The following is a 12,387-nucleotide window of genomic DNA, read 5'->3' on the forward strand; positions in this document are numbered from 1 at the left end:
GACCTAAACTGGGACATGCTTAACACCCCAGCCATCCTACAATCCAAGCTTGATGCCCTCAATCTCACACAAATTATTAATGAACCCACCAGGTACAACCCCAAAGCCGCAAACACTGGCACCCTCATAGATATCATCCACACCAACGTGCCCTCTAAATACACCTCTGCTGTTTTCAACCAAGATCTCAGCGATCACTGCCTCATTGCCTGCACCCGTAATGGGTCAGCGGTCAAACGACCTCCACTCATCACTGTCAAACGCTCCCTGAAACATTTCAACGAGCAAGCCTTTCTAATCGACCTGGCCCTGGTATCCTGGAAGGATATTGACCTCATCCCGTCAGTAGAGGATGCCTGGTTATTTAAAAAAAATGCCTTCCTCTCCATCTTAAATAAGCATGCCCCTTTCAAGAAATTTAGAACCAGGAACAGATATAGCCCTTGGTTCTCCCCAGACCTGACTTCCCTTAACCAACACAAAAATATCCTGTGGCGTTCTGCATTAGCATCGAACTGCCCCCGCGATATGCAACTGTTCAGGGAAGTTAGAAACCAATACACACAGGCAGTTAGAAACGCCAAGGCTAGCTTTTTCAAACAGAAATTCGCTTCGTGCAACTCCAACTCTAAAAAGTTCTGGGACATTGTAAAGTCCATGGAGAATAAGAACACCTCCTCCCAACTGCCCACTGCACTGAGGATAGGAAACTCTGTCACCACCGATAAACCCACTATAATTGAGAATTTCAATAAGCATTTTTCTACGGCTGGCCATGCTTTCAACCTAACTACCCCTACTGCATTCAACAGCACTGCACCCCCCACAGCTACTCGCCCAAGCCTCCCCCATTTCTCCTTCTCCCAAATCCATTCAGCTGATGTTCTGAAAGAGCTGCAAAATCTGGACCCCTACAAATCAGCTGGGCTTGACAATCTGGACCCTTTCTTTCTAAAATGATCTGCCGAAATTATTGCAACCCCTATTACTAGCCTGTTCAACCTCTCTTTCGTGTCGTCTGAGATTCCCATAGATTGGAAAGCAGCTGCTGTCATCCCCCTCTTCAAAGGAGGTGACACTCTTGACCCAAATTGCTACAGACCTATATCCATCCTACCCTGCCTTTCTAAGGTCTTCGAAAGCCAAGTCAACAAACAGATTACCGACCATTTCGAATCCCACCGCACCCTCTCCGCTATGCAATCTGGTTTCAGAGCTGGTCATGGGTGCACCTCAGCCACGCTCAAGGTCCTAAACGAAATCGTAACCGCCATCGATAAGAAACATTACTGTGCTGCCGTATTCATTGACCTGGCCAAAGCTTTTGACTCTGTTAATCACCACATCCTCATCGGCAGACTCAGTAGCCTTGGTTTCTCAAACGATTGCGTCGCCTGGTTCACCAACTACTTCTCTGACAGAGTTCAGTGTGTCAAATCGGAGGGCCTACTGTCTGGACCTCTGGCAGTCTCTATGGGGCTACCACAGGGTTCAATTCTCGGGCCGACTCTTTTCTCTGTATACATAAATGATGTCGCTCTTGCTGCTGGTGAATCTCTGATCCACCTCTACGCAGACGACACCATTCTGTACACTTCTGGCCCTTCTTTGGACACTGTGTTAACAACCCTCCAGACGAGCTTCAATGCCATTCAACTCTCCTTCCGTGGTCTCCAACTGCTCCTAAACACAAGTAAAACTAAATGCATGCTCTTCAACCGATCGCTGCCTGCACCTGCCCGCCTGTCCAGCATCACTTCTCTGGACGATTCTAACTTAGAATTTGTGGACAACTACAAATACCTAGGTGTCTGGTTAGACTGTAAACTCTCCTTCCAGACTCACATCAATCATCTCCAATCCAAAGTGAAATCTCGAATTGGCTTCCTATTTCGCAACAAAGCATCCTTCACTCATGCTGCCAAACATACCCTCGTAAAACTGACCATCCTACCAATCCTCGACTTCGGCGATGTCATTTACAAAATAGCTTCCAATACCCTACTCAACAAGCTGGATGCAGTCTATCACAGTGCCATCCGTTTTGTCACCAAAGCCCCATATACTACCCACCACTGCGACCTGTACGCTCTCGTTGGCTGGCCTTCGCTTCATAATCGTCGCCAAACACATTGGCTCCAGGTCATCTACAAGACTCTGCTAGGTAAAGTCCCCTCTTATCTCCGCTCACTGGTCACCATGGCAGCACCCACCTGTAGCACGCGCTCCAGCAGGTATATCTCTCTGGTCACCCCTAAAGCCAACTCCTCCTTTGGTCGTCTCTCCTTCCAGTTCTCTGCTGCCAATGACTGGAACGAACTACAAAAATCTCTGAAACTGGAAACACTTATCTCCCTCACTAGCTTTAAGCACCAGCTGTCAGAGCAGCTCACAGATCACTGCACCTGTACATAGCCCATCTATAATTTAGCCCAAACTACTACCTCTTCCCCTACTGTATTTATTTATTTTATTTATTTTGCTCCTTTGCACCATATTATTTATATTTTATCTTTGAACTTTCTTCAAACTACAAATCTACCATTCCAGTGTTTTTCTTGCTATACTTTATTTACTTTTCCACCATGGCATTTTTTTGCCTTTACCTCCCTTATCTCACATCATTTGCTCACATTGTATATAGTCTTATTTATTTTTTTATTTTTTTATTCTACTGCATCATTGATTGTATGTTGTTTTACTCCATGTGTAACTCTGTGTTTTTGTATGTTGTCGAACTGCTTTGCTTTATCTTGGCCAGGTCGCAATTGTAAATGAGAACTTGTTCTCAACTTGCCTACCTGGTTAAATAAAGGTGAAATAAATAAATAAATAAAAATTGTGTTACTTAAAAAAAATATATTTTTTACTTTTATTTCTTTGGTACATATTTTCTTAACTCTTCTTGAACTGCACTGTTGGTTAAGGGCTTGTAAGTAAGCATTTCACGGTAAGGTCTACACTTGTTGTATTCGGCGCATGTGACAAATAAAGTTTGATTTGATTTAAATGATCCATGGTATGACCATCTTAAAACAATTCCATATCTTAGTTTATGGCTTAGACTTTTAACCTTGTCTTGTTCACAACCTAGACAGACAGACAGACAGACAGACAGACAGACAGACAGACAGACAGACAGACAGACAGACAGACAGACAGACAGACAGACAGACAGACAGACAGACCAACCTGGTCCATGATGTCTTTAACCTTGTCTTGTTCACAGTCCAGAATGACTCTCCTCTCCTTTCGTATCTCCAGGTCTTGGAACATGGAGCGATACGCCTCGTCCTTCCTCTCATCCTTCAGGTTGCCCACGTTGATGGCTGTTACAATCCACTTCCTCTCTGCTGCTGTATCCAGGATCACTTGCAGGGTGGACAGACCTACACATATATAGACACACGGTAGGATAGAAAGGTAACTGGGGTCACGGTAGGATAGAAAGGTAACTGGGGTTAGGGTCACGGTAGGATAGAAAGGTGAAAGGGGTTGGGGTCACGGTAGGATAGAAAGGTAACTGGGGTTAGGGTCACGGTAGGATAGAAAGGTAACTGGGGTCACGGTAGGATAGAAAGGTGACTGGGGTTAGGGTCACGGTAGGATAGAAAGGTAACTGGGGTTAGGGTCACGGTAGGATAGAAAGGTAACTGGGGTCACGGTAGGATAGAAAGGTAACTGGGGTTAGGGTCACGGTAGGATAGAAAGGTAACTGGGGTTAGGGTCACGGTAGGATAGAAAGGTAACTGGGGTTGGGGTCACGGTAGGATAGAAAGGTAACTGGGGTTAGGGTCACGGTAGGATAGAAAGGTAACTGGGGTTAGGGTCACGGTAGGATAGAAAGGTAACTGGGGTTGGGGTCACGGTAGGATAGAAAGGTGAAAGGGGTTAGGGTCACGGTAGGATAGAAAGGTGACTGGGGTTGGGGTCACGGTAGGATAGAAAGGTAACTGGGGTTAGGGTCACGGTAGGATAGAAAGGTAACTGGGGTTAGGGTCACGGTAGGATAGAAAGGTAACTGACTCTTCAGGAGGGTATCTCTCCAGGAACAGGGTTGGAGTGTAAACCTACAGGAGGGGTATCTCTCCAGGAACAGGGTTGGAGTGTAAACCTACAGGAGGGGTATCTCTCCAGGAACAGGGTTGGAGTGTAAACCTACAGGAGGGTATCTCTCCAGGAACAGGGTTGGAGTGTAAACCTACAGGAGGGGTATCTCTCCAGGAACAGGGTTGGAGTGTAAACCTACAGGAGGGTATCTCTCCAGGAACAGGGTTGGAGTTAAAACCTCCAGGAGGGGTATCTCTCCAGGAACAGGGTTGGAGTGAAAACCTACAGGAGGGGTATCTCTCCAGGAACAGGGTTGGAGTGTAAACCTCCAGGAGGGGTATCTCTCCAGGAACAGGGTTGGAGTGTAAACCTACAGGAGGGGTATCTCTCCAGGAACAGGGTTGGAGTTAAAACCTCCAGGAGGGGTATCTCTCCAGGAACAGGGTTGGAGTGAAAACCTACAGGAGGGGTATCTCTCCAGGAACAGGGTTGGGCAGCTCTGATCTACACAGATCAATAAGGGATCATAGCTTTCACCTGGATTCACCTGGTCAGTCTATGTCATGGAAACAGCAGGTATTCCTAATGTTTAGTATACTCTGTGTATATGATATACAGTAGACTGTCCTAAAGGTAGGAAAACCAATACTGACCAGATGTCCCTTAATGTCAGATCTGTACTATAGTGTATACTGTACATATGTAGATATACTGTATGTATGTATGTCTGTACAGTAGAAGTCGGAAGTTGACATACACCTTAGCCAAATTGTCACAGGCGTCGATGAACGGCGACCAAAATGCAGCGGGTTTTGTGCTCATCTTTCTTCTTTATTTGAAAGAACAACTCAAAACAAAACGACGAAACAGATCCGTAAGGCTCCCAGGCGATACAGAAAACAACCACCCACAAAGACAGGATAAAACAGGCTGCCTACGTATGGCTCCCAATCAGAGACAACGAAAGACACCTGCCTCTGATTGGAAGCCATACATGGCCACAACATAGAAAAAGAAACATATAAATGGAAAACTAGAACCAAAATCCCCTAGAACCCAAAAACACACAAAACAAACACCCCCTGCCACGCCCTGACCATACTACAATTACAAATGACCCCTTTACTGGTCAGGACGTGACAGTACCCCCCCCCCAAAGGTGCAGACCCCGACTGCACCTCCAAAACAAACAAAAAAAAACACAAAACCAACCCCAAACGGGAGGAGCATCGCTGGAGGCCTGCTGAGTGGAGCTGGGACCGGTCTCCCCGGACTGGGAAGACTTACAGGAGACTGGGTGCGCTGAGCAGGCACGAGGCACACTGTGCCATGGAGGTGCACCGGAGGTCTGGAGCTCAGGGCTGGCACACTCCGTCCTGGCTGGATGGTCACTGTAGCCCGGCACGGGCGGAGCGCTGGCACAGGGCGAACTGGGCTGTGCTGGAGAGTGATGGCTGCCGTGCGTAGAGCAGGCGCAGGGTAAGCTGGACTGAGGAGACGCACTGGTGGCCAGATGCGCTGCGCCGGCGCACTTCTCCCTGGCTGCCGGCCAACTCTCGCCCGGCAACGCTGCGGAGCCCTTACTGGCCGCACCGGACTGTGCGTGCGTATGGGCGACACCGTGCGCATTTCTGCGTAGCTCGGTGCTCTCCTCGTCACCCGCCCCCCACGGTAAGCACGGGGAGTTGGCTCAGGACTCCATCCTGACTCTGCCCAACTCCCCGTGTGCCCCCCCTCCCAATTTTTTTGGGGGGTGCCTCTCGGCCTCATGTAGCTCCCTTAATTTCCTCTCCCAGAAACGTCGTTCTGCCTCCCACGTCCATCCTTCTCCTCGGTGCTCCAATCCCCGCTGCTTGGTCCTTGTTTGGTGGGTAGTTCTGTCATGGGCGTCGTAAGGATTGGACCAAGGCGCAGCGGGTTAAGTGCTCATCTTCTTAATTTATTTAAAGAAAACACTTAAACAAAATAAACAAATGATGAAAAACTGTTCCATAAGGCTCCCAGGCGATACAGAAAATAACCACCCACAAAAACACAGGATAAACAGGCTGCCTAAGTATGGCTTCCAATCAGAGACAACGAAAGACACCTGCCTCTGATTGGAAACCATACCTGGCCACACATAGAAAAAGAAACATAGAAATAGAAAACTAGAACCAAAACACACAAAACAAACAGCCCCTGCCACGCCCTGACCATACTACAATTACAAATGTCCCCTTTACTGGTCAGGACGTGACAGTACCCCCCCCCCAAAGGTGCAGACCCCGACAGAAACATAGAAATGGAAAACTAGAACCAAAATCCCCTAGAACCAAAACACACAAAACAAACAGCCCCTGCCACGCCCTGACCATACTACAATTACAAATGACCCCTTTACTGGTCAGGACGTGACACAAATACATTTAAACTCACTTTTTCACAATTCCTGACATTTAATCCTAATAAAAAGTCCCTGTCATAGGTCAGTTAGGATCAACAATTTATTTTAAGAATGTGAAATGTCAGAATAATAGTATAGTGATTTCTTTTAGCTTTTATTTCTTTCATCACATTCCCAGTGGGACAGAAGTTTACATACACTCAATTAGTATTTGGTAGCATTGCCTTTAAATTGTTTAACTTGGGTCAAATGTTTCGGGTAGCCTTCCACAAGCTTCCCACGATAAGTTGGGTGAATTTTGGCGCATTCCTCCTGACAGAGTTGGTATAACTGAGTCAGGTTTGTAGGCCTTCTTGCCTGCACACGCTTTCAGTTCTGCCCACACATTTTCTATGGGATTGAGGTCAGGGCTTTGTGATGGCCACTCCAATACCTTGACTTTGTTGTCCTTAAGCCATTTTGCCACAACTTTGGAAGTATGCTTGGGGTCATTGTTCATTTGGAAGACCCATTTGCAACTAAGCTTTAACTTCCTGACTGATGTCTTCGGATGTTGCTTCAATATATCCACATCATTTCCTTTCCTCATGATGCCATCTATTTTGTGAAGTGCACCAGTCCCTCCTGCAGCAAAGCATCTTCGGCTTGCAAGCCTCCCCCTTTTTCCTCCAAACATAACAATGGTCATTATGGCCAAACAGTTCTATTTTTGTTTCATCAGACCAGAGGATATTTCTCCATAAAGTACGATCTTTGTCCCCATGTGCAGTTGCAAACCGTAGTCTGGCTTTTTTATGGCGGTTTTGGAGCAGTGGCTTCTTCCTTGCTGAGCGGCCTTTCAGGTTATGTCGATATAGGACTCGTTTTACTGTGGATATAGATACTTTTGTACCTGTTTCCTCCAGCATCTTCACAAGGTCCTTTGCTGTTGTTCTGGGATTGATTTTCACTTTTTGCACCAAAGTACGTTCATCTCTAGGAGACAGAACGCGTCTCCTTCCTGAGCGGTATGACGGCTGCGTGGTCCCATGGTGTTTATACTTGCATACTATTGTTTGTACAGATGAACGTGGTACCTTCAGGCGTTTGGAAATTGCTCCCAAGGATGAACCAGACTTGTGGAGGTCTACAATTTATTTTCTGTGGTCTTGGCTGATTTCTTTAGATTTTCCCATGATGTCAAGCAAAGAGGCACTGAGTTTGAAGGTAGGCCTTGAAATACACTGACAGGTACACCTCCAATTGACTCAAATGATGTCAATTAGCCTATCAGAAGCTTCTAAAGCCATGACATCATTTTCTGGAATTTTCCAAGCTGTTTAAAGTCACAGTCAACTTAGTGTATGTAAACTTCTGACCCACTGGAATTGTGATACAGTGAATTATAAGTGAAAATAATCTGTCTGTAAACAATTGTTGGAAAAAATACTTGTGTCATGCACAAAGTAGATGTCCTAACCAACTTGCCCAAACTATAGTTTGTTAACAAGAAATGTGTGGAGTGGTTGAAAAACGAGTTTTAATGACTCCAACCTTAGTGGATGTAAACTTCCCACTTCAACTGTATGTATGTATGTGTGTGTGTGTGTGTGTGTGTGTGTGTGTGTGTGTGTGTGTGTGTGTGTGTGTGTGTGTGTGTGTGTGTGTGTGTGTGTGTGTGTGTGTGTGTGTGTGTGTGTGTGTGTGTGTGTGTGTGTGTGTAGGTAAGTAAAGAAATAAAACAACAGTAAAAAGACATTTGAAAATAACAGTAGCAAGGCGATATACAGACAGCGGTTAGTCAGGCTGATTGAGGTAGTATGTAGATATGGTTAAAGTGATGCATATATGATAAACAGAGAGTAGCAGGGGGAGGGCACACAATGCAAATAGTCCAGGTAACCATTGGTTACCTGTTCAGGAGTCTTATGGCTTGGGGGGGAAAAACTGTTGAGAAGCCTTTTTGTCCAACACTTGGCACTCTGGTACCGCTTGCCATGCGGTAGTAGAGAGAACAGTCTATGACTGGGGTGGCTGCGGTCTTTGACAAGTTTCAGGGCCTTCCACTAACACCGCCTGGTGTAGAGGTCCAGGATGGCAGGCGGCTTTGCCCCAGTGATGTACTGGGCCGTACGCACTACCCTCTGAAGTGCCTTGTGGTCGGAGGCCGAGCAGTTGCAATGCCAGGCAGTGATGCAACCAGTCAGGATGATCTCGATGGTGCAGCTGTAGAGCCTTTTGAGGATCTGAGGACCCATGCCAAATCTTTTTAGTTTCCTGAGGGGGAATAGGTTTTGTCGTGCCCTCTTCACGACTGTCTTGGTGTGTTTGGACCATTCTAATTTGTTGGTGATGTGGACTTCAAGGAACTTGAAGCTCTCAACCTGCTCCACTACAGCCCTGTCGATGAGAATGGGGGCGTGCTCTGTCCTCCTTTTCCTGTAGTCCACAATCATCTCCTTAGTCTTGGTTACATTGAGGGATAGGTTGTTATTCTGGCACCACCCGGCCAGGTCTCTGACCTCCTCCCTATAGGCTGTCTCGTCGTTGTCGGTGATCAGGCCTACCACTGTTGTGTCGTCAGCAAACTTAATGATGGTGTTGGAGTCGTGCCTGGCCATGCAGTCGTGGGTGAACAGGGAGTACAGGAGGGGACTGAGCACGCACCCCTGGGGAGCTCCAGTGTTGAGGATCAGCGTGGCAGATGTGTTGCTACCTACCCTCACCACCTGGGGGCGGCCCGTCAGGAAGTCCAGGATCCAGTTGCAGAGGGAGGTGTTTAGTCCCAGGGTCCTTAGCTTAGTGATGAGCTTTGAGGGCACTATGGTGTTGAACGCTGAGCTGTAGTCAATGAACAGCATTCTCACATGGGTGTTCCTTTTGTCCAGGTGGGAAAGGGCAGTGTGGAGTGCAATAGATATTGCATCATCTGTGGATCTGTTTGGGCGGTATGCAAATTGGAGTGGGTCTAGGGTTTCTGGGATAATGGTGTTGATGTGAGCCATGACCAGCCTTTCAAAGGACTTCATGGCTACGGACGTGAGTGCTACGAGTCTGTAGTCATTTAGGCAGGTTACCTTTGTGTTCTTGGGCACAGGGACAATGGTGGTCTGCTTGAAGCATGTTGGTATTACAGACTCAATCAGGGACATGTTGAAAATGTCAGTGAAGACACCTGCCAGTTGGGTCAGCACATGCCCGGAGTACACGTCCTGGTAATCCGTCTGGCCCTGCGGCCTTGTGTATGTTGACCTGTTTAAAGGTCTTACTCATGTCGGCTACGGAGGGCGTGATCACACAGTCGTCCGGAACAGCTGATGCTCTCATGCATGCCTCAGTGTTGCTTGCCTCAAAGCGAGCATAGAAGTGATTTAGCTCGTCTGGTAGGCTCGTGTCACTGGGCAGCTCGCGGCTGTGCTTCCCTTTGTAGTCTGTAATGGTTTCCAAGCCCTGCCACATCTGACGAGCGTCGGAGCCGGTGTAGTATGATTCAATCTTAGCCCTGTATTGATGCTTTGCCTGTTTGATGGTTCGTCGCAGGGCATAGCAGGATTTCTTCTAAGCTTCCGGGTTAGAGTCCCGCACCTTGAAAGCGGCAGCTCTACCCTTTAGCTCAGTGCGAATGTTGCCTGTAATCCATGGCTTCTGGTTGGGGTATGTACGTACAGTCACTGTGGGGACGACATCCTCGATGCACTTATTGATAAAGCCAGTGACTGAAGAATCCCGGAACATGTTCCAGTCTGTGCTAGCAAAACAATCCTGTAGTTTAGCATCTGCTTCATCTGACCACTTTTTTATTGAGCGAGTCACTGGTGCTTCCTGCTTTAATTTTTGCTTGTAAGCAGGAATCAGGAGGATAGAGTTGTGGTTGGATTTACCAAATGGAGGGTGAGGGAGAGCTTTGTACGCGTCTCTGTGTGTGGAGTACAGGTGATCTAGAGGTTTTTTTCCCTCTGGTTGCACATTTGACATGTTGATAAAGATTTGGTAGAACTGATTTAAGTTTCCCTGCATTAAAGTCTCCGGCCACTAGGAGCGCCGCCTCTGGGTGAGTGGTTTCCTCTTTGCTTATTTCCTTATACAGCTGGCTGAGTGCGGTCTTAGTGCCAGCATCTGTCTATGGTGGTAAATAAACAGCCACGAAAAGTATAGCTGAGAACTCTCTAGGCAAGTAGTGTGACCTGCAATTTATCATAATATACTCTACTTCAGGCGAGCAAAATCTAGAGGCTTCCTTAGAAAAGGGCACACAATGCTGTGGGGATGTTTTTCAGCAGCAGGGAAACTAGTCAAGATCGAGGGAAAGATGAACGGAGCAATCGGGGGAGAAGGGCCTTGGTCAGGGAGGTGACTAAGAACCCGATGGTCACTCTGACAGAGCTCCAGAGTTCCTGTGTGGAGATGGGAGAACCTTCTAGAAGGACAACCATCTCTGGAGCACTCCACCAATCAGGCCTTTATGGTAGAGTGGCCAGACGGAAGCCATTCTTCCGTAAAAGGCACAACAGCCCACTTGAAGTTTGCCAAAAGGCACCTAAAGGACTGACCATGAGAAACAAGATTCTCTGGTCTGATGAAACCAAGATTGAACTCTTTGACCTGAATGCCAAGCGTCACGTCTGGAGGAAACCTGGCACCATCCCTACGGTGAAGCATGGTGGTGGCAGCATCATGCTGTGGGGATGTTTTTCAGCGGCAGGGAAACTAGTCAAGATCGAGGGAAAGATGAACGGAGCAAAGTACAGAGAGATCCTTGATGAAAACCTGCTCCAGAGTGCTCAGGACCTCAGACTGGGGTGAAGGTTCAACTTCCCAACAGGACAACAACCCTAAGCACACAGCCAAGACAACGCAGGAGCGGCTTCGGGACAAGTCTCTGAATGTCCTTGAGTGGCCCAGCCAGAGCCCGGACTTGAACCCGATTGAACATCTCTGGAGAGACCTGAAAATAGCTGTGCAGCGAAGCTCCCCATCCAACCTGACAGAGCTTCAGAGGATCTGCAGAGAAGAATGGGAGATACTCCACCAAATACAGGTGTGCCAAGCTTATATAGCATCATACCCAAGAAGACTCGAGGCTGTAATCGCTGCCAAAGGTGCTTCAACAAAGTACTGAGCAAAGGGTCTGAATAGTTATGTAAATTTGATATTTCAGTTTGTATTTGTAATACATTTGAAAACATTTCTAAAAACCTGTTTTTGCTTTTTCATTAGGGGGTTATTGTGTGTAGTTTGATGGGGGGAAAAAAAACAATTTAATACCATTTTATAATAAGGCTGTAACATAACAAAAATGTGTAAAAAGTCAAGGGGTCTGAATACTTTCTGAATGCCCTGTATGAATAGATGTATAGGTAGTAGGTAGTAGACTCACCTCTGTCACTGTCATAGAGGTAGGCGAACTTGTCCCACTTGTAATACTCCACTAAGCTGACCAGAGGTCCCTTGATGTCGGGTCTCATCTGAAGGACAAACTGATTCAGTCCGTCAGCAGGGAAGGACGGCGTGATGAAGGACACGTGGAGGGTCTCACAGAAAGACGTGATGGTGTTCACACTCTTCTTGTCATAGAAACCAAAGATGGCATACACACCCCTGGAGAACTGGGAACAAACTGCAGAGAGAGGGAGGGGAGGGGGAGGGAGGGAGGGAGGGAGGGAGAGAGGGGGAGGGGGAGGGAGAGAGAGAGGGGAGAGGGGGAGGGAGGGAGAGAGGGAGAGAGAGGGGGAGGGAGGGCAGAGAGAGAGGGGAGAGGGGGAGGGAGGGAGAGAGGGAGGGAGGGAGGGGAGAGGGGGAGGGAGGGAGAGAGGGAGAGAGAGGGGGAGGGAGGGCAGAGAGGGGGGAGAGGGGGAGGGAGGGAGAGAGGGAGAGAGGGAGGGAGAGAGGGGGAGGGAGGGAGGGACGGAGAGGGGAGAGGGGGAGGGAGGGAGAGAGGGAGAGAGAGAGGGCAGAGAGGGGGGAGAGGGGGA

General features: G+C 47.8%; 1 protein-coding gene across 1 annotated transcript in view; it reads right to left on the minus strand.

Moving 5' to 3' along the window:
- Positions 1–12,387, minus strand: part of LOC145878573 (glutamate receptor 2-like) — a 104,293-nt gene that overhangs the window by 59,290 nt on the left and 32,616 nt on the right. Inside the window, exons 3-4 of the mRNA XM_082973940.1 lie at positions 11,793–12,032; positions 3,193–3,389 (exon numbers count right to left, since the gene is read on the minus strand). Of these exons, the coding sequence (XP_082830066.1) occupies positions 3,193–3,389; positions 11,793–12,032 (437 nt within the window). The remainder of the gene's footprint in view (positions 1–3,192; positions 3,390–11,792; positions 12,033–12,387) is intronic.

The sequence above is a fragment of the Salmo salar genome, chromosome 04, assembly GCF_965601325.2.
Source record: "Salmo salar chromosome 04, fSalSal1, whole genome shotgun sequence".
NCBI lineage: Eukaryota > Metazoa > Chordata > Actinopteri > Salmoniformes > Salmonidae > Salmo > Salmo salar.